The sequence below is a fragment of the Anopheles cruzii genome, chromosome 3 (genome assembly GCF_943734635.1).
Source record: "Anopheles cruzii chromosome 3, idAnoCruzAS_RS32_06, whole genome shotgun sequence".
Lineage (NCBI taxonomy): Eukaryota > Metazoa > Arthropoda > Insecta > Diptera > Culicidae > Anopheles > Anopheles cruzii.
The window spans coordinates 52,304,123-52,330,554 of NC_069145.1; the positions used below are offsets into that span (position 1 = coordinate 52,304,123).

Consider the following 26,432-nt stretch of genomic DNA (forward strand, 5'->3'; position numbering starts at 1 on the left):
CTCAATTGTGAGAGATGCAGGGCCAAGATGCAGTTTTGTATAATAATTGAAGTGTAGGCAAAAGTATGCGAGCGTTCCATATATGGATTCGAGCGATTCGTTTTAGCCTAAACGTATACAGAGGAAGCAACAGAGCATACTTTCGCAAGGGCAACATCTTGCACGGTAATACGTACTTATTTGTAAAAATCACGAACGAAAGTAAATACTGCAGTTACTAGGTGGCGAAGGCGATGTTACGGATTAACCACGCAGGCGGTAGGCAAAAGTGTAGAAAAATATATTTTTTCACCTACACAAAATGATTTATTATGAGGTTGCACGCCATAGGGTGGCACATAGATACTACACTATCAACGATTTTGTCAAATTGTCTCATTGGAATGTTGACCGGTAGCACCACAGGGAAGGATTTTTATGCATTGATGGCTGATAGCATAGTGGCTGGGTTGAGCAAGATTAATGATTTTTTGATGTTTTAATGAAACGTTTATTGAAGGTATTTACGAAAGAGTGAGACAGAAGAAATAGACGAAGAAGAAAATTTAACACGAAGGTCAATCCCATGCCATCTGAAAGCGAATAAATTATGTAACGGCAATAAAAATCTATCATCTTTGTTGTTATTTCGAGAAAGAAAAATGTTCACACGGAAACATTTGTAAGCCGCATGTCGTAAGTAAGCAAGTCTTTTTGAAGCAAATTAAAAATGTCTGCATGCTTTCCTACAGAAACTTTCACAACTGCTGTAAAAGCAATCTTAACTTTATGCCATATTTCAATTAATTTAATTTCCGTGACGTTTCACCAGAGTTTTCGGTCAACGCCGATCTTGGCGCCGCCACTTCAATAAGCGTCGAAGGTGCCTTTAATCGCTCAATTACTTACCTTACGTAATACCCTAATCGCTTTGGCCGTCGTCGAAAAGTGGCACGGATGCTGACGACAAACGCAAACTCGAAAAGTTGGGCTTTGGTAGGAAACTTTTCTCCTGTTTTTGCTCGTTGCACCTAGGTTGGGTGGCACAGGAGAACAGAAACGATTGGCCCAAACTCAAGTGAGAAAACCAATATTGTGGATGTGGAAGATTGTGATACCCAGTAACGCCATTTGCAGGTTACGGCTTTTCATTTTGAAGCTATCTCATTGTTTCTAAGTGCCAAGCTACTTTCTATTGCTATTTCCGTTTAGAAATAACATCTGTTTCATTGCATTTAACCTTCCCAAAACCTTATCACATCGACCTCCGCGAGGATGAAATTATTCGTTCGCGTCCTTTGTCATCGCCTTTCATGAGCTTTTTCGTCCCCTGCTTAATATTCGTAGCACGAGTAAACATCTTAATACAAGAGCAACGCGCTCAAGTACACAGATTTTACATTGGCTTTTTTATGATGCTTTTACTGTGCCTTGTATTAACCGAAACCAAACGATTCAATTTTTTCGAATCTCGCTGAAAACGGCAAGCGGAAAAGTTTCATGTGTATTGCGATTGCATACATTTAGGCGACTTTGCTAAATAGCGATATCGGTTCTTACCGGTTGTGAAGAAAACCGTAACCGGTTACATTTTTTGAATCCTTTGCCGCGAGTTTCGCGATTAGTCATCATTACATTTCATTTTAAAATTAAAATAATAAGTTATATCGATCATTTCCGTATTAAAACACTGAAACGAATTATTCGTTTATTCTTCACTTCTATTACGCTGTGTTACTTTCTACGACCTCTCAAATAAATTACAACCGCAAACGCAAAAATATATGCAGCAGATCATTTGGCGTCACGCACGTCTCTGCGTCCTAGCCATTCATTCCTTTCATATGTCCTTTGGTTAGAGCACGGATCCGGTCCAGCCACACAGCACATCAGCTACTTCTCGCCATGTTACCCTCCCCCACCGGTTCCCGGATGGTGCAACTGTCTCTCGCTGAGACACTTATAAAACCGAGCAGAGAAATATGTTCTCATAGTTTCGTTCGTTCGTTCGTTTCGTTCCAACGCTCCTGCTCGGGACTTATGGCACAAGGATCCCAGAATAGTTTCACTGTCATTCTCCCCTGTCTGCGTAATGCGTAAGCTCTTTTTGTGGCGCTACGCAGCACCACGTAACTTGTTCATTTGGGTATCTGAGTTGAGCAATAATTCAATCGACAACCTCCGGCACCCCTGCGACCTGCGCCGTCTGCGACGGTGGCCTGATCCGGTAACAAGGTTAGCATTACCTGCCAATCGAGTTATCGCCCCATCAAGCTTAGACGTAGCTTTCCTGTCGGTTCTTATCCAGCGTAATGACCGCAGCACCGTTCGAGTCCCTCTGGATGGTGAGCCGGGTGATGTGTGGAGAAGGAACCTCACCCGTCGCTGCCTTCGCTTCCGCTCCATCCACCGGAGGCGACGAGCCGGAGGTGATGGGCGGGCGTGAAGATAGACTTTCATTGAACCGCCGGCTGATGTACGAGATGTCACGGTAGTGCTCACTGGCACCGTCCAGCGTGCGCTCGATGCGTGCAAACACGGGCACGATGGTGGACTCGATGAGCTCGCAGGACGAGCTGGCGGACAGCGACCCGCCGCCCATCAGCCGCGACAGAACGTGCAGGATGTGTTTGATGACTTTGCGCTGGGCCTCGCACTCCGTTCGGTTCGGCAGCTTTTCGAAGAACTTCTGGTTGAACACCGACACGAGGAAGCCGACCAGGGCCCGGCTCGCCAGATGATGGTGGCACTTCCAGTTGGCGGACATGTTGTACAGGGACGCGGTAAACTGCTCCTGTGTGACGAGAAGATAGGGTAGAAAACCGAACGGTGGCGGCTGTTAGTGATCGAATGATCCTTCGAATGCAGTGCATTTTTTGGCCAGTGCGGCTTAGCTAGGATTTTTGGTCCACCAACCATCAGATTGATGCCATTCCATCAAACGCGAATCAATTCACGCCAACATATCATTCGCTGTCACGCTGGTGATAGTGATTTGCACACCGAAAAACGGACCGAACCCACGACAGAGACCCCGGGGAAGAAGCTGGCACGCCTCCAAACACGGATGCATACGCTACGGATGGGCAATCCATCAATTGGTGTCCCGCTCGCTCTCGCTACGCAACGGCGCACTTCCGGATCATTTTTCATCGGAACATTACAATGACCCAATAATGGTACGATGCTGATTCTCGATTTTTTTGTTGTTTTTTCTTTACCCACAAATTGATTGCATCAATCAGCGGGAGACGCGCACCAGAGCACTGCTCTAAACGTTAATTTAATTTTCCAATGCAGCGCAGTCATCCTCTCGAAAGATCGTTCCATACATCACGTCCCACACTGCGCTAATCGAATGTCCTTTGCAGGGCGATCCGACCCCGGGTGATTAAATGGCAATTGATATCGCCCCACAGGACAGTGCGATAATTTACTTTCTGCAGCACACACTCGCACACGACAACCCGTCTTGTGGTGCCAGCCTAACGATGATGATTGCAGTGAGCGCGTCTCGGACGCTTTTCACCACTGCAGGACTCTTTTATCTTTTTCCGATTTTCCACACACTTACGTAGAGAAAGATGGACGTGCCCGGGCCACGGCGCTCGGTGGCGGTTTGCAATTTGCTGACCGTGTCCTGGGACATCAGCGAGTAGACGGCCGTCGGTTCGATGCGCGTCATGTTGTTCAGGCAGGCGGCACACAGCAGCAGCGTCTGACAGCAGGTCGTCTTCTCGATGATCTCTACGCTCCCCACCCGCGTCGTTGCAGGTTGCAGCCGTTTGCAGTTTTTCATGTTTTTCAATCGAATCATTATTATTTCCGTACACCGACGTACGTACGCCATCATCGCGTGCGGAATGTCGACGGAGGCACACAGGATGATATAACATGGATGAGAAATGTGAAGAGAAGAAAAGGCACACAATGAGATCACAATGAAATTAATACGCGTCGCGTCCGGCAGAAAGCAATTTACAGCCGACCAAGGCCGACCAAGGTACTCGGCCCAGTCCCCAGCGACTCCTCGACGGTTCTTGTTACTACCGCCGGCAGCTAGCAGCTTAGAAAAATTAATGTTTGCAATTATGAATACACACATCTTCGCCCTGCTGGTTCGCCCTGCTGCGAATGAGCTTTCTGGCGCGCGATGGCCGCGGTCATCAATTTAATGTTTAAAAGCGCTAATGATGGCGTAACAGATCTGGTGCTAGAAACCATCGACCAATTATTGTTCGATATGATTCTTGTGGCAGATGATAGGATCCTAAACTTGAAGGCTACCAATTAGAATTGTTGGTACGAAAACATGGAACTGGTTTGAAATAAATCTTTCCAAATCTTTTCTCAAATATACAGTGGATGGCGAAATGCCCCTTAGCTCATGAACATTTAAATAATATGTGAAAATATGAGTACATCTTCTATTTGAATGGCTCTTTTGAGACGTTGAACATTAGTTTGGGGTTCTAAGACTAAAATGTGGGCGATAAAATGACATTCAGATGTAATCTAGTAGGCTTGTGCGGCCATTTGTGGCCATAGGTCAATTTGAGCTCGGCGAAAATAACCTTAGTTTAAGTTTGAAGTCTGAAGTTTTCAGTTTTTCACCCCAATTTCCTTCGTTTTGCTCAGTAAAGCAGATGGAGTACATTTTTTAAATTTATGAGCAACAATAACGTGATGTTTTACATGTTTTAATATGCAAAATGCAGAATTAAAGCTGAGAAACGCATGATGAAGAATTCACAAGACATTATGCTGTTTCTCAGCTTGAAATATGCTAGAACCCTTTTAATATCCCAAGTTTACCAATTAATAACGTAAATTAGTTATTAATATGAGTATTTTATGTATTATACGTATTTTCGACAAAAGCGAGCAAGCAATCGGCAAAATAATCAAGCTGTATGAAAATGAAGGTCGTATTCATCATATTAAAGTTTGTGGCCGCAAGAAATCAACACCAAAACGAGTTAATAAACGTATACAACTCCCTTCCGTGCATATCATTCGACGTAGCCTATAGCATGTAGACAAATCTGGCCTTGTTTTCAACAAAATTTCGCACCTAACCAAGACCAATTCAAAAAAAAAATAACGGTATTTTACTATCGACATGTTTAGAAACATCCCTTGTTGTGAGAAAAGCTTTTTTGGAGTGATGAATCTTTGGTATGATTCACCTCCCATTATAAGGAGTTGAAATTTTCTGCTATAAGGGACCTGAATCATTATTAGGAAACAAATTACAACGGTATTATGTTCCAGCGCTGCATTATTTACATGAAACCTACAAGTTGGTGAGCTTTCCTGGGCATGGTGACTCGAAAGCTGATCAAAAATCGACGAAAGAAAAATCATTCAAGATGGAACAAGTCTTATTGGTGAAGATTTCCCCGGACCACAGGATAGTGCGGCAATCCACAAGCCAGAAGTAGTCATGTAGTAGTAGTATCTCGTGGATGATAATATCAAAGTTTTAAGGTATTAACCTCTTTGTTCAGACCGGCCAACCATTGAAAACATGTGATTATTCATGAGCTTTAGAGTATGCGTAAAGATCCCACTCAATTTAACAGAATTAGCTAAATTAATCGGACAAATCCATACCAAAATAATATATGAGGACTGTACAAAAGGCCACATAACAAAACCAGGATGTTTGGCTACACTGCCTGGCCGGAATGGTATGCATTGCGGATACTAAACTTGTTTTCGCCGAAGAGAAATTTGGCTTGTTCCAAATATGTTTGACCAAAAATTTTTTCTTGCATCAAATATCCCAAAATACATCAAAACTATCATTTATAAATCTTATTTAATGTTTTTGATTGATTTTTTGATTGACTAAAGCATATTTTTCATCTTCATATTTCCAAAAATCTTTTGTGTTCTTCAACTAAGGTTAATTTCGCCATCCACTCTACACTAATCGGGCCATTGAGCTATAAAATTATGCGCTAAACCTAAGGATTCTACGTTCCTCGTTTCATTGCTCGTTTCTATTGCTTCAGTTTTCAAACGCTTCATCTCTCCAGCGAACCGTGCTTACCGGTGATGGCTTCGACGATCGAGTGGACATGCTGCTTTAAGCCCTCCAACCGATGGTCATCACCGTGCCAGGGGGCCGTGATCTGGGTCAGCACGGAAACCGCCTCCCGTAGCTCGGGTTCAGTGCGCTCGGTCCGACCGCACCGCGCGTCCGTCACCAGAATGTCCCTCAGTACCTCCAACCCGTCGGCCCGCTCCAGTTGCCGGATCGTTTCCGTCGTCGAACAAACGGTGGCCAGGGCACGCAACGACAGTGCCCGGATGGAGGAAAACTTTGACTCAACGCACACCAACAGCAACGCACGGGCCGTATAGTTGGAGATGAACGCATCGTTCAACGAGGCCAACCCACTGTAGTCGACGTTCGAAAGGGTCGCCACGTAGCTGAGGTTCGAGCGCAGGATCAGATCACACTTGGTGCTCTCCAGCGTGTCGACGATCACCTTGACCAAGTGTTTGAATATCAACCGCACGGTGATGAGGAAATACCGCTTCACGATCTGCACTTCCTCCTCGACCGAGCGATAGTCAAAGTCCTCCGCGTTGGCGGCCGCTATCCGCAGATCGGTCGTCATGTCGACCAGCGACTGACTGTTTTCCACGAACTTTCTCCGATCGTCCTTTTCGGCCGGCTCGCGCCCTATGTAGTCGTTGCACTTCTGCTTCGCGACAAACTCGTATATATCACTGGCCAGACCGTGCACGAAGGGGGCCACTTTTTGGTAGATTTCCTTCTCATCGTCGTCGTCGTCTTCAGCGGCGGCGGCGGTGGCTTCCTGCTGCGATTGGTACGTTTTGATGGCCGCAAACAGCTTCTCCACCCGCTCGAACGCCCCCTGCAGCGCGGTCACTTTTGCCTGCAGATGCCGAATAATCTTCACCGCCACGCCCGACGTCATCCGCATCGTACGGCCCGCTTCGACGGCGATCGATTTGGTTTGCAAGATCGACATCACCTCACTGTGGCACCCGAACCGGAGTGCATCGAGCCAGCCCTGAACGGCCGGCATGTGTCCGTTCAACAGCGGGTTATCGTAGATGGTGTAGCTGAGGGCATGCTCGCTGCTGCTGGCACTCGAGTGATCCGGCCCGTCGTAGTAGCTTTCTATCGCACTACCGGCCGGAGCGCCTACCCGTACGGGCTGCGCAACGGGTGATCGTTGCGTCGGGGAAATGGGCAACGATCGGTACAGCTTCGATTGATGCTTGATCGGTGTCGACGTTCCCGCCGGATACAGCTGCGAATAGGTCGGTAACTCCCGGCGGCCTTCTCGCCGGAACTTTTCGCTCCGATCGCAGTTCGCATCGCTCGCTGGCCGCGTTCGTTCGTTCAACTGTCGGCTGGTGTTTAGTATTTTCTTCGACGCGCCGGACTCACTGTCGAGGGATTCCGGTTCCGCGACCGTTTCCCCGAGAAGGTTCGACAATTCGCTACTGTCGAGAGATATCATCTCCTCGCTCGAGTTGCTGAGCTGATCGTTGAGGTTACGCTTCACGCGACTGTTCCGGGTGATCACTCGACCACGCTTCAGCGAGATGCTGCCGCCACTGCGGGGACTTTCCGAGCCGGCCTGCTGACTAGAACCGGCCGCCGGCGCCTCTTCGTACGACAGCCGGCGCCCTCCAGGAGCCGGATCGGGTTTGTCGTCCCTGCGGATTGGAGCCGGCCGTCGGATGACCGTCGGTGGGGTCGGTGCTTCACTGTTCAGGGAGGGTGAACGCTGGAACAGCAGCTCGTCGTTGATGCTTCTCTTTGGCGTAAGCTTATCGGGGGATTCCTGTGACTCGTTGGCACTACTCGCGGGGCCACCACCACCGGGTGGTGACGTTTCCGTATCGGAGAATCCCGAGTCCTGTGGACAATGTGAACAACGGTTAGTCGATGGACTGCATCTGCAAACTTCGTGCAATTTGTACCTGACTTTTGTGACTCGCTGGACTACCCTGACGGTTAGCTTCGGCCCAAACATTGGCGCCACTAGTGGCTGGGTCCGCCCGCTGCTGCTGCTCTTCGATCAGTTCGTCTTCCTCTTCCAGATCGTGAAACGCGGGATAGTGTGTGCGGCCCGGCATCCCTGTGGGGTGCGAGTACGCCATCGCCGGAGGACCGTACGTTCGAAAGCGGTCGCCACTCGTCATCATTCCACCGATCGCGGGCGGCTCATTACCAAACCAAACTTTACTCTGCGAACGCTGAAAGTTGGAACGTGACATCTGCAAAGAAACAATGTTTTGGAGAGTGACTTGTAGCGACCTCGTCATAAGGATTTAAAATAATCGAGCAACACCATCGAGTAGCACGGTCGAGCAGATTCGTCGAGCAGCGTTAAAAAATAATATCAAGTATTCATTGACCGTGCATTCGTCGTGCAATCGAAGATTATTCAAAGTAGTTCAGGTGTGACACTCAACGCATTCGGAAGCACAAAACCATATCTCCCGATCACAAAAATAAAAATTAGGAAATAACAAGATTTCAACAGACTTATTTGAAGATTGTATATTCTAGAAGTTTCACCGTTTCCATTAGCAGGGAGCTCAAACCTAACGCTAACGGCACAAGCGGAGGTCAATCATCTGTCCACCGCAGAGTGTGAACTGTTTGATGATCAGCTTAAAATGCACAACATCTCCTGCTAAATAACTGGCCACAGTGGCCGCTACGCCCTTGCTACGCCACCGCCGCCGCTGCTTGTTATATTGAGTTAAATTAATTCTAATTTCGCTCCTGTTCCACTCCTGCTGTGGCTGGCTGGGTGTGCAAACATTAGCCCACCGGCCCACACAGCCACCCCGCATTAAACACAAAACACAGTCCTCCGAGGAGACCACCCAACAATCCGCGCGGCGCGCGTCGGAAGGAAAGGAAAACAAGCACTTTTTCCGAACACTGCGCGGCGCGCGCCATGTTTGCGTTACACTTTGTGCGAAATCTACGCTCAGCCAGCCTCAGGTTCTGGAAGCTGCGGAGGCAGCGTGCCGTGGCGTGGCCACGGAACGGAGCGCGATGAACGGGAGGTGTGCTTTGCTGTAATGTAAATTCGCCTCCGTCTGAGCATTTCCCGCGCCGCGGCCCGTCTGCGATTATGGAAAGCACTCGACTCGATTTTAGCGCAGAAAAGCGCTGTAGCGCGCGGTAATAGCAATAATTTATCCATTCCCTCCACCAGACACGGCACGCGATGTCGTACCAACCCCCGAAACTTGAGCACGAATTTTCCCACCGGTCAGCCCGTTCGGTGGACCACTAAATCAACGGCGGATGCGGCCCCCACCAAAACGGACCACTTCAAGTGCTCCATCAGCAACTTTTGGTGCTATTTTTATCCTTCCCGAATCCTGGCCACTTTTTGTGCTACTTTTGGCTACTTGTGTGGCGTGGACGCACAATTTGTTTTATGTTCGTTTCTATGCAAACGGTGACAACGGTGTGGCCAATAAAACACTCCCCGCACACACTTACGCCGTTCCGGGGCCGTTGACTCTCTGGTGTGTGGCAACTTTTCACCTTTTTTGTCTAGAAACTTCCACTACCGACCTATCACGGCTTGAGGCAAAAATGCAAGTAAAGCTGCCACCGAACGGTGTAACTTTCCGCCGCGCACACCGGGGATTTTTGAAAAAATCCTGCCCAACGGCCACACCGAGAGCGTCAGCATAATGCTCAGTCGATCGGTTGGCCGGCGCATAAGGAGCAGATGTTCCGATTCGTCGCCGCCGGTTTTCTCCCCCTGGTTGATGCAGCATGCAATCGGGAGAACCGTTCGCTTGCCTTGCCATGTCCTTACTGCACACAGGACAATGTGGTGCGCATGTGAGTGTGTGTGTGTGTAGCGCGATCACAGGGCACGATTGTAGGGTGCCGCTTCATTCACGCGTATAGGGTCTCTGTGGCAAAGCAAAGCAGCCGCGATTTAATTACGGAACCAACAACCCTCCAGAGCCAGAGCGACCAAGTACGGAACGGTTGCGTACGGAATACGGCGGGGAACCCTCTCCTGTGGTAGCGCCGCAATGGATGGATGTATTAGTGCGGGAAGTCCTCGCGGGCTTCTCAGGGTCCTCGGTTTGTGTTGGCAGATTTGGCACACAGTCCTTTTCCCTTTGCCGCATGAAATCGAAAACCAGGGGAGGTGCTCTAGCTAACGACTTTCAATCCCATCGCCAGGTGTGACGCCAGGCTCAAAACGCCCGGGAACACCGGGAACACCGGAAGCGAAGCCAGCAAGTCAGTCGGAGCGGGGTTTTTATTTCTCTTTCCGTCTTCCCGAAGCATAAACTGGAATTTTAAAGCCCTCATACATGGTTCTAATTTGATGCATTGCAATGTGTTTAATCCATCCGTAAATCATCTCGTAGGAGCGAATTATTTTGCAATTTTCGTCGTTTTCGATGAGCCCCGGCTAACTTTCTTACTCTAAGTAAAGTATCCAGAATTTTGAATTTCCGCGAGTTAAGTAAATTAGATTTTCGATGTTTTTGTGGCGTTATGTTGCTACTCAATGTCACTCACTTATGCCGAAAAGTTTGGCCATTTTGAATGCTCAATTAATTTTTGATAGCATTTTTACTTGCACGTGTTTCGGATCATCTTCGATTTTTGTGTATTACAAAAAATGGACAGCAAAGAATCTGTATCATATTTTGTATGAAAAACAAAATAAAATGCGCGGACGCATTCCGAATGTTGACTGCGGCTTATGGTGAAGTTATATCGGTAGCCCAAAATGCCTTTATCGATGGTTCAAAATGTTCTTAGGACCGAGAAGGTGTGAACGACGAAGAGCCAAGTTCGGTCGGATGTGAAGGTTTTGCTTACAGTTTTCTTTGATTACAAGGGCGTGTTGCATCATGAGTTGTTGCCAAAGAATAGAACGGCCAATTAGAAATATTACCTGTAACTTATGCGCAATTTTCGCGAAGCAATCCACCACAAACGCCTGGAAGCTGTTTCTGCGAGAATTTTTGACCAAAACAACACACTAATGATGCCACAAGCCACAGTATTCCCCAGATCTGACCCCGCTGTGACTTTTTCTTGTTCCGGAAACTGAAGAGCCATATGAAAGGAAGACACTACGCTACGCTTTTGGGATATAAAGTCGGCATCGACGAACGAGCTGAACAAGATCACAAAAAATGAATTTTTTGAAGTGTTTCGAGGATTGGAAAAAAGGTTAGCACAAGTGTATAATATCTGATGGGGATTACTTTAAAGGGGATAAAATATGTAGATGTTCATGAGTTAACCAATATTTAAAAAATAAACTTCCCAATACTTTTTGAACAGACCTCGTAAACGTTTAACGATAAGCTGTGTGGCTCGTCCGAGGATCATCCGCCTGTGCTACGCCGATTCATCGGTTTTCCATACGAACCGTGAAAGTGCATCAAACTTGGTTGCAAAAGTTTACGTAGAAGTATAAGTAAAAAATGAATGAAATAAATACTACTGTTACAAAATTGTCAACAAAGCATACAATTTGTTTGCGTAATGATAAAATAGACCGGATTTGTGGAGATACCGTTCTTGGTTCAACCTTAGTTCCTCACGATGTTTTTGCATCACTATTTCATGATCAATTCGTCGTCTTTTCGACGGAAACTCGACCCAGAGCGGCAATTGCCGTATTGCCTCTGACTTAGCACCATGTGACTTCTGGCTATTCGCTGGACTAAACCATTCCCAAAAAGAACATTTCGGACCTTTTCGAAAATTGCAACAATCGTAGACATAGTTGTATTGTAAAGAGCAGAGATTATTTGAGTGATGATGACATAGATTTAGAAGAATAACCAAAGAATTGTTGAGTGATACGCGAATTCCCGACATAGTTTAGCCACAATAGTAAAATATTTATCAAGTGCTCCGCTTCGTTTGAAACATATACCCTTCGATAGATGCTGCTAAAAACACCGATTTCCGTCCTGAACACACCTTGACGCGGTAATTGATATAATTTGTGGTTTTCCGACCAAATATGCCATCCATAAGTATCGCACTCACTTTCACAGTGACATTCACGTTACATCCTCTTCATACCCCCCAAGTATTTAACTAACCCTTGCCGAACTTTCTCGTCTTGGAAGGACGTAGTTTATCCGTTCACCGATCACTAGAACTATGTCACTATTAACTATCACATCTCCCACACGGTGTAAAGCACCGGATCGTCGACAACAAAGTGCAGGAAGCTGTGGAATTCTTCAGAATTAGATGCACTTACGTCGCGTAACGATCGAGCAACAATTTAGCAACAGCACTCAAGGCAACATTCCCCCCTGAGGACCGGACGCGGCGCGACTGCAATGAGTCATCGCACGAGTCGCGCTTGACACACTCTGAAGGGCTACGCGCCGTGGGGCTGCTACCGTGTTGTCTATTGGTTCTCGTTAAACTACCCCAGCGTAGAGAGGGTTGGATTCGCGACCCCACTACCTGACGGGGGGCACCATTTTGCTTTATCTCGAACGTTCTGATGTTAGCTTGAAGGCGCCACGGGGCAGCCGGCGCCGTGTACGGAAGTCGTTCGAATGTTTCTACAATGAATCGATTAATGGCATCCCTGGCTGGCCCTGGATGGCCAATATGGAGTGTCAGGGCGGCCGGAGCTGTGGAGTCCTCACGCTGACCTTATCAGGAACATGCTGTAAAGTGCGGCACAATAAAACCGCTGGCTTGGCCGGACAAAGACTGGAACAGCGACCCAGCTGTGGGTTGCTGCTGTTGCAGCAAAACTGAACCCTTCCGCCCAAAAGTCGCCGGTTGATCCCCGGGAGAGTTCTACGGTTCGACCACTGGCCATCCGGCGGGTGGAGCAAAAGTTTCTTTCGGAACTGTCGGAACAATCGGAAAGCCCGGAACATGGAGTCACTGCAAACGCATCCGACGCAGAAACTCGTTAACTTTCGCCCTCCATTGGAGCATCTGTGGACCAGCAAAAAAGGCACCTTCCATACTCCGGAAACCGAAACCAATAAACCCAGACTCCAGTGGAACCGTAAACCGTATCTCCCAGCACCGAGCCGACGTTTGGAAGTCTGAGGCGAGCGGCAAGGAACCTTCGCCAGAATGTGGTGCGTGGTTTCTTTCGGAAAAGGTTGCCCCTGCATACTCCGATCCGAATACTCTCAAGAATGGTGTTCCGGAGCGATGTAATGTGATCCATATTTCGCCATACATCGACGACGACGCGTGGCATCATTATCGCGCTCAGACGCTCGCGGTTTGTGTATTACCAATCGGCCCACGTGTCCCGGAGCCTTCGCGTAATTATGTTTGCGAATCGCTCGCTCCTAGCTGGCGCGCGCATCATTATGGCACTCATTAGTGTAATAGAGCGCAAAGTGAATCAAATTTTCGGAGGCTCAATCTCCCGGGGAACCCGGGGAGACCAACGCCTAAACTTCTGCCGATTCTCGCGGTACATGCTCTGCCGCTCGTTCGGGCGTTAGGACGTAACTAAAACTTTTTCCGTAGCCCCCCCGAGGGCCCAAGGGAACCGCCGCCAGACTTTCCGGAAGCGGTACGGTACCGGTTCCGCGCGACCAAACCAGGCTGCTCGCCGAGGATTTCGGGAACAATTCAGTCGTGTTCAGTCGAGTGCGCCTGGAACCGGCGGCCTGTCGGTCGGCCTTGGGGTTGATAATTAGAAATTTCGTTATCACCGATTACCGAACCTTTGGCGGGGCGACAGCAGCACTTCCCGGCGTAAGGCACCCAATTAACAGCTCCGTGAAGAATCCAAACCGCTGCTTTAAACGGCGGCGACGGTGGCTCCAGGTCGCCTAAAAAACCCGGCCCGGCTTCGACGGGTGCAGAATATGCAAACTGCAGTACGTGCCGGGCATCGGAAATACGATTCGCCGGACGCCCCTTTTCAGGAGTTCTCCAGGGCCTCCCCGTCACCGAATATGAATTATCGACCACTTTATGAGGGCTCAAATCCCGGTTCCCGGTGTGCATCGTGCGCTACTTCTCTGTATTGCGCGCCGTTACGAATCGAAATGGAATAAAATAAATATTAATTCCCCCTCGGCGGGCCGATTCGCGAGAATCGCGAAGGTGAAATATGAATAATGATGACGGGACGACGCCCGTGGCTAATGCGCGCGCCCGATGACGCGTCCCGCCGAGAAGCCCGGTTACGTCAGCCCAGACTCCGGACTCCGGACAACACACAATGCCACGCCGGCCAAAACCGGCATTCCGGTGGCCAGGCCATTGGCCAGGGTGGATCACGATGTGCCCACCGAACCGGGGCTTAATTGCTGCACCGCGTGGACACGTGGCTGACGTCACCAGCTGATGCGTCCGGTGGTCAGGTGGCAACTATTCCGGTTTTCCGTGGCCCTGGCCCTGGACTGGTGAAAGTGTCGGAGCCGGTATCTGGAGCGCCAACGATTGCAGCCGATTGCTCTGTTCCTTTTACGCTACGTAGGGGCCGGGGCCGGGTCTGGCCGGCAACCACCAATCATTTTCATCGCGTGGCTCCGGGACCGCGTGTGTAGGTTATGAATATTTATCGCCCGCGCCCGCAGAAGCAGAAGTGCTGGAATGGTTCACGGTCCGCAGGAGTATCGCAGGACCACAACCAGGACCACCATCATGCCACATACTTTTGCTGGCCACAAACCGGCCATCGGGACTGGAGGCTGTAATCGGTGAAAGTAACGAATGGCGAGCGCGCGGACCTCGAAAGTGAATTAGAACGTTCCGGTTGGTCCGGTCGGTAGTTCGCTGCAGCGTTTCTGGTTCATCGGGTCTTCCTTCCTGCCGTTGGGCGTTGGGGAGTGCCCCCCAAAAACAATTCCCTGACCTGGACATTGCTGGAACAAGTGGTGTTTTGTACACTGTGCATCATAATGCTCTCATGTCTTTTAATGAATTAAGTAGCGGCGGCTGATCTGATTCTATTACAGTGATAGACATTCGTATAGCCGCAGGTAGTTTTTTTCCAGTTTTTTCAAAAGTGTAACTTGATTTAAATTGTTTGAATAGACTTTTTAATTTGCTACAGCATTATTGATGATATACTTGGAACCAAAGGAAGAAAAAAGTTATATTTTTGGAAAAAAATAAAGAAAACACAAAATGTACGTGGACATTCGTATAGCCGCACTTTAAGAAAAACATGTAACAAACCATCTTGCTTAAAGTTACGTGGTATTTTATATTTGGTGTTTCAACCCCCATTTCTTATCACTTCAAATATGCGGTTTGGCATAGATTCCGACAATTTTTCAATGGTTTCCTTGTCGATATTATTCCAACACTCTTGAATGGCCGCACGTAAGCTTGAGATGTTATCGAATTGCCGTCCATTTGCATAAACCTGCCCAGCTAATATACCCCATAGGTTGTCAATGGGATTGCAATCAGGACTGCATGCTGGCTATTCGAGGAGAGGGATATTTTTATCCCTTGAATTCTCGGGAAACATGAATCGACGCATTCTCTTGTTGGAATATTTGGTCTTCATTCCCGTCAATCTCGAGGTGAGGAATTAAAACGTCTTCTGGTAGCTCCAGATACATGGCTGAATTCATTCGAGTAGAAATGACGCAAATTGGAAGCTTTCCATGGCATGAGAATGCTTCCCATACGATCACACTCCCTTGTCCAAAATTTCACTTGGATCTGACAGTGTTGTTCTGTCTTGAATGATGCCAATAACCACTGTAACAGTTTGGACCATCAAGATTAAACTCTTTTTCATCAGAAAAAAATATATTTCGTCATTCCGGCCCCCATGCCATGTGCTTTCTAGCAAACTTTAGACGGTTCTCTTTATGGATACCACTTTACTTTGGCTTTCCTTTCATTTTTTTTTTCATTTAATGTTGTTGGAAGTATTCAGAATGCGTCCAATGTGTCTTTCTGTTACAGAAACATCTAATTTAACTTTGATTCGTTTGCAGGACAGCTTGTTCTGCGTTACTTCCTGTCTTATTTGCCCTTTAAGTCGCAAGGAAACTTTAGTGTTCGCCTTTGTAGCACGTTTCATACCGTATGTAGAAATCTTGTATATTTCTTATATTTTATTTTTGTGATCGGGAAGACTAGTATTATGCTTCTGAATAAGTTGAGTGTCACACATGAACTAACTTGAGTAATCTCCGATTGTGCGGAGAAAACTTTATCAAAGAATACTTGACGATTTTTTGTAAACACTGCTCGACGATGATACTCGACTGCTCGAATTCGTATACGCGTACTTTTTTCGAAAAGATATTGCTACGACGAGGTCGCTACACGTATGAGGCTCTTTCCGAACGAAATTTCGAATCACCTTCTCTGACCTTCCGATATTAGATGCAATCGAACGATTAGAACATCCATCATTGTTTAGTGATGCGATCAATCGTCGCTCTTCTTCTGTCAGCCGATTCCCAGCCGGGGCATTTTCTGTTAAAAATCACCTAAAAATCAAAACAAAGTCAAAAACAATCCCTATAATGCTTGAAATGTTCTTACTTAGTTGCACTATTTAGTGCAAATTCAAAACTTACGGCACGACACACAGATTAGTAGAATTTTGAGTTTTTGATCCACTGCGGCTATACGAATGTCCAACTTTCGCATGCACAAAACTGACGTTTTTTTCAAAGTTTATGGCACAGCGCTCACAAATACCCACATATTCCCACCATACTTCTTATACAAGCTAACCACGAATACATCAACACAAAAATAGAGTGATAACACGAATAAATATGTTTACTCGGATTTGCGGACCGTTTTTTTCTAAGATCTGTTGGTGCGGCTAAACGAATGTCTACCACTGTAGCAACAGCCACGACGACCTCGAGTCCGGCCAAGTCCGGTCCGGAATGATTAATGCACCGAACCTGTCATCGCTTCAATAAAGTCAAATATGCACATGTGAATGTGGCGCATTAATCCCGCAGGTTAGGCAGTCTTTGATCAGAGGTCCGACTGACTCAGTGGGCTGGGCCTTAATCTAGCGTGGATCTCGATGGACGTGAAGTTAAGGACCGGACTCAATTACCCAAAAACACCAAACAAACTGTCCCCTCCTGTAGAGTGATTTCGTAAACATTGCGGAATCGCATGAATGTTGAATGGCGTAGCTTCCCGAGAAGGACGTCAGGTGACTTTGATCTTCTGGCCATTAATTACACACACACACAGGTTGGTCACTTTGGTTCTACTGGACTTGTGGGTGGTGGGTTGGTCCAAGGCGCTTGGTCCGTCCGTGGCGATTCCAAATATCGGGCGGGCGCATTTAATCTGTCACGAAGTTGGCGAACTTTAAAGACCTCATCACGGGCGGGCCATCCCGACAACTCGCCTTTCGGAACTCCTGGTGGGCGAAAGCGCCCTCTGGCGGTGGTTTTGTTGGCTGTTCACGGCTCGTTCCCCCTTTCGCGGGATCGTGCTCCAGCTTTCACTCCAGCTGATCCAGGTCTTCGAGTATCCTGTTGGACCAGGAACGCCGGTTAAAAGCGGAGCGCGGTACACGCGGTGTGGTGTTATATCATTAGGCACTATCACTCATCCAGAACCGCGGAGTCCCGGGGAGGGGGCCGCTACCCGCCGAGCCATCGAAAACCATTAGCACCGAACGGTACCACGCGGCGGCGGCGGACGATGCTAAACCACTTTTAATTCTCTCACTCTTGAGGGCGACTTAAAGAGAGGGCGGCCGCGCAAAGCGCAAGTGCCGTTAGGGAATTTTGCGCACTAAACATGCCACTTCATCTTGACGAACGGCTTCGCTGGGCGGCCACCACCCCAACTTCCTGCTCTCAACCCGAAGAGACTCTCGGCCGGCCTGGGCGGCCAGGAACTTGTACCGCTGGCGGGCGGCACTTCAGTCATCGAGCCCCCTCATCTCCCCTCCCAGCAGCCAGCCAATGGAGTCCAATTTCCCCTCTCGCCACCCGGCACTGGCATCTCCACAATCTCCCAACAAACGCCGAAGTCGATCGATTTGGGGCTCCGCACACATTTCGCATACCGCGCTACCGCCATAGGCCACGGTTTCACGTTGGTCGTGTCGTGTTTTGGTTTGACGAAAGCGGCCCCCCTACCCCGCGGTCCCTGGGTCCGCGGGGTGGTGTTTGTTGTTCGACGGGCGCGCACCGGGACGGAACCGTGCTGCGTCCTCGCCGAATTCGGCCCGGTCGACCGGTTCGAAACAGTTATCCATCATCGGGTCGGGCACCGTGTCGGTGGCCGTATTCTAAACGGTTCCGAGGCACCGTTTGCGCGGCCATTGCCAACAACAACACGCGGTCCCGGAGAAGAATGGCGCGCAGTAGAACACCCAGGCCCCCCGCCCCGGTTTGGAAGGCAAGCGCAACCTCCACTGGCGCTGGCGACTGGCTGGGACTGTGGGAGGCGAAAAATGCGATCAGGATAAGCGATGAGCCCGGCCAAGAACCGTGGCTGGTAGCTTCGCATAATCGTTTCGACGTTCCAGGCCAATTGCAACACCACACTCTGGAAGTGGCTGTAATGCCGCAGCGCAGCGCATCATCGAGCGCCGGGAGATTCGTTCGCGGTTTGCATCGTTTTCTGTTCCTCCTTCCGGTCCGGAATGCATCCGGCGCCAGCAAGAACGAAACCACGTCACGGGTCGAGAATTCCGTATCCGCATTGCCAGAAGAAAACTTGGCGTTATCGGCGTAGAAAGCGTAGCATCGCGTTGGAAGCTGAGGTAGTCTCCCCTTTAAACTAGAAGGTCCTCGAAGGAACGCGCACACAACCACAATCTTATCAAACTAAACGCGAGCGTTTAACAAGAACAATTTAATTTGTGTGAATTTACTTCGTTTAGATTAGGTTGGGAAAAAGGAAATCCATTGTTTTCTCGGTAGATGGCCGTAGTGATCGACATCTCGTAAAGTATCGTTCAAAGCGTTTCAAGTTTATGCACGTCGTTAAGCTAAAGATCGGCCATAAAACAGTTTTGAACCAATGCTGGATCTACTAGTGTGTTCAATAAGTTCTTTGTCTGGACAACATAGAGCTCTGCTACGAGTCTAATTTTTTTTTTGTGATATTGGTACACTCTTCAAATGAACGTATGTGGAGTTTCATTTCAATCGACATCATTTAGTATCGACATGTCACAGTATTTTTCACAATGGAAAAAATCAAGTATCGTGCAGTGATTGAATTTTTATTTTTGAAAGGTTTAAAAGCAAAGGAAAATAATGAACGAATGTTGAAAGTGTATAAGGACTCTTCACCTTTAATTAGGGGGTTAAAAGGGGGTTTTCTGAGTTTAAACATGGTCGTAGTAGCCTTTAAGACGAACCATGTCAAAAACGTCAAAAAACAGACACAAGATCGAAAATCGTAAAACAATACAGGATATCGTATTGGAAAATCGTCGAATCACTAAAAGAGATTTAATAAAAGGCCTAGCCATTTCATTGAGCAGTATAACAAATATTGTAACTGAAGTTTTGGGTTCCTGAAAGCTGTTTGCAAAATGGGTGCCGCATTCGCTAAAAACGCATTCAAATGCATCTTTCTTGAGAACATTTAAAGCGTTTTAAAGCGATAGGATAAAGTGGATTTTATGCATCTAATCATCACTATGGATGAGAATTGGGTCTGTCACTATGATCCTGAATCGAAAAAAGGAGGTTAAGGAGTGGTGTGAACCGTTTTCTTCGGTTCCGAAACGAGTTCGTCCAGCAATTGCCTAAAAAGATGTTAGCATAAGTTTTGTGGGATGCGAATGAAATTTTGCTAGCGGATTACTTACAAATTGATAAAACAATAAATTTTGATTATTTTTGTAACCTTTTAAATCAACTGAAAGAGAAAATTCGTTAAAAAAGACCTGGTTTGAAGAAGAAAAACATCGTCTTTCATCAGGGCAATGCACCCTGTCACAAGAGCATTTCAAAAATGGCAATCCATCCAATCCATGAATCCAAGTTAGAATTGTTGGTATATCCATCCTATTCACCAGATTTAGCCTCTAGCGACTTCCATCTGTTTTCAGACCTAAAAAGAATTATGCGCGGAAAGCGTTTTTCATAAAATCGACGTCATAACAGCTGCGGAGGCGTATTGTGAAGGCGTTCCAGTTTTTTACTGCTGCAGAGACCGTGCCAGAGGCTAACGACAAAATGACGCGAAAGCCCGGTCTCTGCCGGTATTTATAGAAGTAAGCATTCTCCACCCGACGCCGGAAGTGGATAACGCCGATACCTGCGATTAGTATATAAGGAATTAAAACCAGCGACAAATGCGTTGCGAACATCATTGTATAATCGGCCGCTGAGACGTGAACTTCCAGGAAGAGAAGTGTGGAATAAAGAGGAATCGGAAAAAAACGCAACAAAAGAGTCTGGACTTCGATCATCATTTTCTACGATCCTCTACACTGCAGAGATGGAATTTAAAAATTGGAGTCTCCTTGAAACAAGTGTATTGATGTTCAGGAAAGCCATACTGAATAATAAAGTGTGTTTCAAACCACAAAAATGTGTTTTTCTTATCGAGGCAAACAACTTTTTGAACAGCCTAGTACAAAGATGCTCGATGTTTCTAATGAACTTGACGGAATGTGTATTTGGTGGGACTTGAAAGGCATCGTTTATCATGAGTTGCTTCCGTATGGCCAAACACTATATTCGGATCCCTACCCCTATTGATTGACCAGAAACATGTAAAATTGGCCAACAGAAGGGGTCTGGTGCTCCATCAGGTCAACGCAAGGCCACACACGTCCGTCAGAAACGATACGAAGCACGTAACCACGTAATACGCATAATATGATCATAAAAAATCACATTTGTTTTAATGGCTGTTATGCCGTTGATCGAAGAAGTAGTTAAGACCTACAATAAATAAATGAATAAATAATGAAAAATAAAACGATTCTAGGTTCTGAATGTTTCCCTCGTCTAATAAAAAATAAACCAAGCTACGTGAGCTTCAGTACTCGCGTGATCGGATCGAATTGAAATTTGAACAAAGCCAACAATGAGCTAACTCATATTGAATAAAAGTACATTTACGACTTGGCTCCCTGCGCACGTACGTGGGGCCGAAGTTTCCTTCGCGTGCATAAACCTTACCCAACTCAAAGCATAGCCCTCGGTCCCCCCGGGGTCGGCTCTCTAACAAAAAGGATAGAAAGGCTTCTGTCTGCTCGGTGCGTTACAGTTAGCTCACCTCGGCGCGCACTCGAGCCCCAGCCAGCTAATGGGGGAGGGCCACAGGAACATAACAACAAAATAGCGACACGTTAATTGCGGGCCATCGTGCGGGACCTCTGCCGGCCGGCCGAACGCAAACTAATACACTTCACAACCCGCACTGAAGGCCTAGCAGAAGAAGAAGGCCAGAAAGCCCCACAGAACCTCCCACACCACCCGACCACGGGGCGGTGTGGGGGGAGGCCAAGGATTATTAACGCTACGTCGTGCACGCCACGCCGCCGCGGAGGGGTATTTAAAATTCTAAACATAGTTATAGTTGTTGAAATTGCCTCCACGGCGTGCCCAAGTGTGGTGTACGTGATCGGATTTCTAGAGTACGGCCGTCTGCCGTTCGATTGACAGACTGCCGGAACGGTGCTGTGTGCTCCTCGTTTCGCGATTTCTACCTCCCGATTTGAACCTTCCCATTAAATTCACGCAGCGCGTGGGGTGTGTCGCGGAATGTGGCCCGCCGTGCGGTACCAACGGGGGGAACGATCAACTAATTTCAATTCTTCACCGACTGATTATTCAAATTTGCTCCACAACCCCCCCCAGAGGTGGCCAGTACCGAGTACCGAGGGGAAACACGTCACGAAACTCGAATATGGAATAGGTACCCAGAGTTCAACCATTTCTTAGCCGCAGGGCCAAAGTCAAGGTGCTGTCGTCGTCGTCGGCGCTCTTGTGGCGGTCCGTAATCGGTCTCGTAACTGCGGTCACGGACGTCGGGAAGATAACAATGCACTGAGCAAGGCAATGAGGGTAATTCACGGTAAGAAAACAACAAGGTTCTGTTGATGGAGCTGTTCGTTCGTTGAAAGTTCCCGACATGGGGCGGAGAAATAATGCGTGAGCCCAAGCTCACGGGGGACACTTCTGATAGGCACTAACTAGCTGCGTCTCGAAAGCCTGGTTCCCAGTTCTCCAAAGAGAATATTAAAAAATTAAAATTTTACAGTTAACAACCACCAATCAAATCGTAAAAACTTTGACATCGTCCCCAACAAACATCGTCGTTAAAAAGTGTCGCGCAGTCCCCTCAATAGGCCCAGTCAATGACCAGCCAGCCATGTCTGAGGCCCGGACGACATTCCCTCTGACGGACTGGTTTTCTGGTGTGCCCTACCAAGCGCTCTATGCGGGATATCGGGTGGTATCGGTTGTCCCATCATAATGGGTAGCCACCGGTAATGGGGAACCTCGTCACGTCGTGCCGCCGGTGGCGCATTTCGCGGTTCTCGGCCTTCCCGAACTCTGTTCCGTTCCACATCACATGGGGTCCATCACTTGGTGCCGCCTGCCTGCGAGAGACCATGATCCGATCCGAGCGTCCGTCTTCGGTCAGGAGAAAAATTCTCCAACACTGGCTGCGTCTTAACGAGCGCTGACCACCTACGGGCGAACGGTATGTCGGAAATTAAGAATTATGCAACCCAGCCACAGGCTTCGATTAAGAGTGCAGCAGCCGAAGCAATCGGATCCAGCATTTGGAGCTTCTCGAAGCGCTTCCATGCTTACGCGCCCGGCGCAGGTGATAGCGATCGAATGGGCCATGCATGGGACCCGTCAGCAGCACTTTTTTATCAGCACTCCGGATAGTCGTCGAAATGCAGAGTATAAGATAACGAAGCGACGGCGACAATTTACATACGAATGGCTCCTAATGAATTACGGGGTGTACCATCAAAGGTTAAAAAGGAACCAAAATGTCCCGATACCCCGAAAGCACCGCTAATCGGAAGTGTTCGAATCGAAGCCCGATCACGGAGCCGGCCGGAGAGAAAGGGCCCCGGGACTTTTGATTGGCCGCCCTGTCGGTCGGCTCCTTCACATTAGGCCGAGGCCGAGATACATTTTACAAATTTTATCACGCCATTATTGCGGTGCCTTGCTATCGGGGGGAAAAAAAACCGATTGCCCAATTCATTAATGTGCATCTCTCTGCGTCGCTGTATGATGCTAATTTGAGGACCCCAAAAGGAACACAGTTTTAACCACCTTTAAGTCAAACGACCAGACTGGGTCCACTTGGTTACTGTGAATAGATACACTGCTTTTAATAATGATAGCCTCACTCGTTTTTTCAACCTGAGGTTAAGATAAAACGCTGAACCTATTTTTTGTAGATGAGGAATCAATTAGTTTTGCAAAAGAAACAATATCCATTGTTTGGTTTTCCGAAATAAAAATTATTTTGACTTAGAGAGCCAAAAAACGATAAAACGGCTGTTTAAAAATTATAGCCTCATTATGTATTATTCAAGAAAATAGGGATAGGGTCACCCAGTAAAAATGAATGACAATTATGATGTTTTAATAATCGGTGGAGTCTCCACTACGATTTAATACTTGAAATATACGTTTTGGCATACTTTCGGATAGGTTCTTTGGCACGTTCATCGACAGGGAACTCCAAGCATTTCTAATCGCCACTTCAAGCGTCTGTATATTTTCGTACTGCTTGCCATCCAATTACCTCTGATAGCATAGATCTGTCGAACTGGAACTCCCCAAAAATTCTCAATAGAGTTAAGATCTGGAGAAACAGCCGGCCAGGTCATTAAATTTACTCCCAAATGTTCCAAGTAAGCTTTTGTTGCTCTACTTGCATGGACAGTTGCATTATCCTGCAGGAAAATTAGCTGGTAGTGGTTGAAACGATGCAGGTATGGCTTCAAATTACTCTCCAGAATGACTTTATAGCCTTCACAGTTCATTCGTGAAGGAACTATTGCTAAATTACATGTAGCTTGGCTGCTAAACGCACCTCATACCATGATGGAACCTCCGCCATAATTTCGTCTTCTAAAAAAACGAGGTTCCCGTCTCAAATCTCGCCAGTAGTGGCAAAAACCATCAGGCCCATCGAGATTTATTTTCTTTTTGTCCCTCCAAACGACCTGGATTAAAAAAAATTTAAATATTGGAGAACTCAATGTATCGATAGCCTACATAATTCCATTCATCTTTCCATGACATATGCTCGTTCGCATTTGCAATCTTGCTGCTTTGTGGTGGGTCTTCATTGCTGGAATTTTTCTCATTGATTCTCTGACAATGCTTACAGAGGAACTAAGAGTTCTCCAGATTGTAGCATAGCAAACATTCATGTGGAATTCATTTTTAATACGCCGAAAACATTTCGTAGTGTTAGACGCACCTTTAACTACTCTTCGTTCATCGCGAGAGTAAAGTAGTTTTGGCCGTCCAGATGACTTCCGAATCGCATTTTCCGATGGATATTTCAAATAATTATTGACAACCTTTGGAGATCGTTTTAATAATGAGGCTATTTCACCATTTGACTTCCCAACACTATGGTATGCTTTAATTTTTCCTTTCTCGCCTTCTCCTAATAGAGTTCCACGATCCATTTTTGGTCAAAATGGCCAATTGACTACAGGAAGTATGCGAGACTACTGAGATAATAAAACTCAGTTACTTGACAATTCAACTACTTTTAGTAGAACTGGACTAGGACTGACTTTTACAAGTAAGGCTATCATTTTGAAACAGCCGTTTTATCGTTTTTTGGCTCCCCAAGTCAAAATAATTTTTTTTTCGCAAAACCAAACAATGGATATTATTTCTTTTGCAAAACTAATTGATTCCTAATCTAGGAAAAATAGGTTCAGCGTTTTGTCTTAACCTCAGTCTGAAAAAACGGGTGAGGCTATCATTATCAAAAGCAGTGTATTTTTCAGTCAACAATCTGTCGTTGCTGCCAAAAGCACGCACGCTTCGTAAGGTTTCGTAGCGGTTCGCATCAATCGGAATGGCAATGTTGGCCCCAGTGAACGCATTGCTGGTAAACATAAAACGTAACCGAGGATACACTGCTGAAGGAAACTTTGTTTTTTATTCGCCTTAGACGCTAGGAACCGAAAGGAAGCTAGCGATTGCATTATGCATAACTAATTAGGAACGAATGTCTACCAATTTGACAAAATTGATTGCATAATCAAGCGAACCAAGTACGGCACGGCCCGGCGAACGTGAAATGTAAATTTTGCAGCGAAGCTAGGCATCGGATCGATTGGAGTCAGCGAATGAGCAGTCATTTTTCAACGACCCGCCGCCGAAAGCGTTCAATATTTTACCTTTATTTATGACCGGCGGGGGCCGTCGATAAAGAAAAGGAACGTCTTCCACCTTGACACCGTTTTGCGACCGCGCACGGAGAGACGGCACGGGAGACCAGCAGAAAATATGACATCCGCCGTTGCATTCCAACGTTACGTACCGCGGGCGGGCCCACCGCCACCTCCTATGATTTCTTATCGCCTGTTCGTGCGATGCGCGATGCTCCTTGAAGCGTTTGAAACGATATTTTTAACGCACCGCACCAACATCAGACAGTCGAGCACGCCGCTAACGTGTAGTCCCGGGAATATTCCGTCAAAAGCCTCCGACCCGACGACAGCTGCAAGCCCAAACCGAGACCTCAGGATGCACCTCCGGGAACACAATGACTCGCGCCTGCCGCATTTGTAACTGTCGAAAAAGGGACCCTCATTCCAGGGAAAAACCACTTTCTCGCATAAGCACCCACATCGTGTACACAGTGCGTTCTAATTTTATCCACACACGCCACACACCATAAACCACCGTCGCCCCGGTGCGAAAGGACGCATATGGCGTGCGATACAGTTCCATGTTCCCCGACCGACCGACCGGAAGCAGATAGCGCGTATGGCACGCGCGCAGACGCGCATCCCTCAACGAACCGCCAAAGGCTGAAGGACCCTCTCGCACGCTTATATGGTTCCCCTCGCTCACGCGACAGTTGTTACAACCGTCCCACCGTCGCTTGTCATGCCTCGGGGCTTCTGCGTCGGACGGTAAGGGGCGCAGGACACAGATGCGTCCTTCGTAAGTCCTGTGCACACGATTTAATCGTTAGGCCGGTAACGGTCTTGGTGATAGTATGGGTTTCCTTACAATGATCACTGTTCCGTCGTCTCGTATAATTTACTTTCGTCATATAAACCCAGATATACAGTGGATGGCGAAAAGATGTTTAGTTCAAGAGCACAAAAAGTTTTAGGAAATACGAGGATGAAAAATTTGCTTTAGTCAATCAAATATCAATCAAAAACATTAAACAAGATCTGTAAATGATAGTTTTGGTGTATTTAGGAATGATTGATACAGGAGACAAGTTTTAGCCAAACATATTTAGAACAAGCTAAATTTCTATT

The 26,432-nt window shown here is 47.3% G+C and overlaps 1 protein-coding gene across 1 annotated transcript in view; it reads right to left on the reverse strand.

Moving 5' to 3' along the window:
• Nucleotides 1-2,227: 2,227 nt before the first annotated feature.
• The window catches only part of LOC128273505 (uncharacterized), a 29,656-nt gene continuing 5,451 nt past the window's right edge, over nucleotides 2,228-26,432 (reverse strand). Inside the window, exons 2-5 of the mRNA XM_053011478.1 lie at nucleotides 7,954-8,250; nucleotides 6,038-7,889; nucleotides 3,554-3,726; nucleotides 2,228-2,773 (exon numbers count right to left, since the gene is read on the reverse strand). Of these exons, the coding sequence (XP_052867438.1) occupies nucleotides 2,255-2,773; nucleotides 3,554-3,726; nucleotides 6,038-7,889; nucleotides 7,954-8,250 (2,841 nt within the window). The 3' untranslated portion in view covers nucleotides 2,228-2,254. The remainder of the gene's footprint in view (nucleotides 2,774-3,553; nucleotides 3,727-6,037; nucleotides 7,890-7,953; nucleotides 8,251-26,432) is intronic.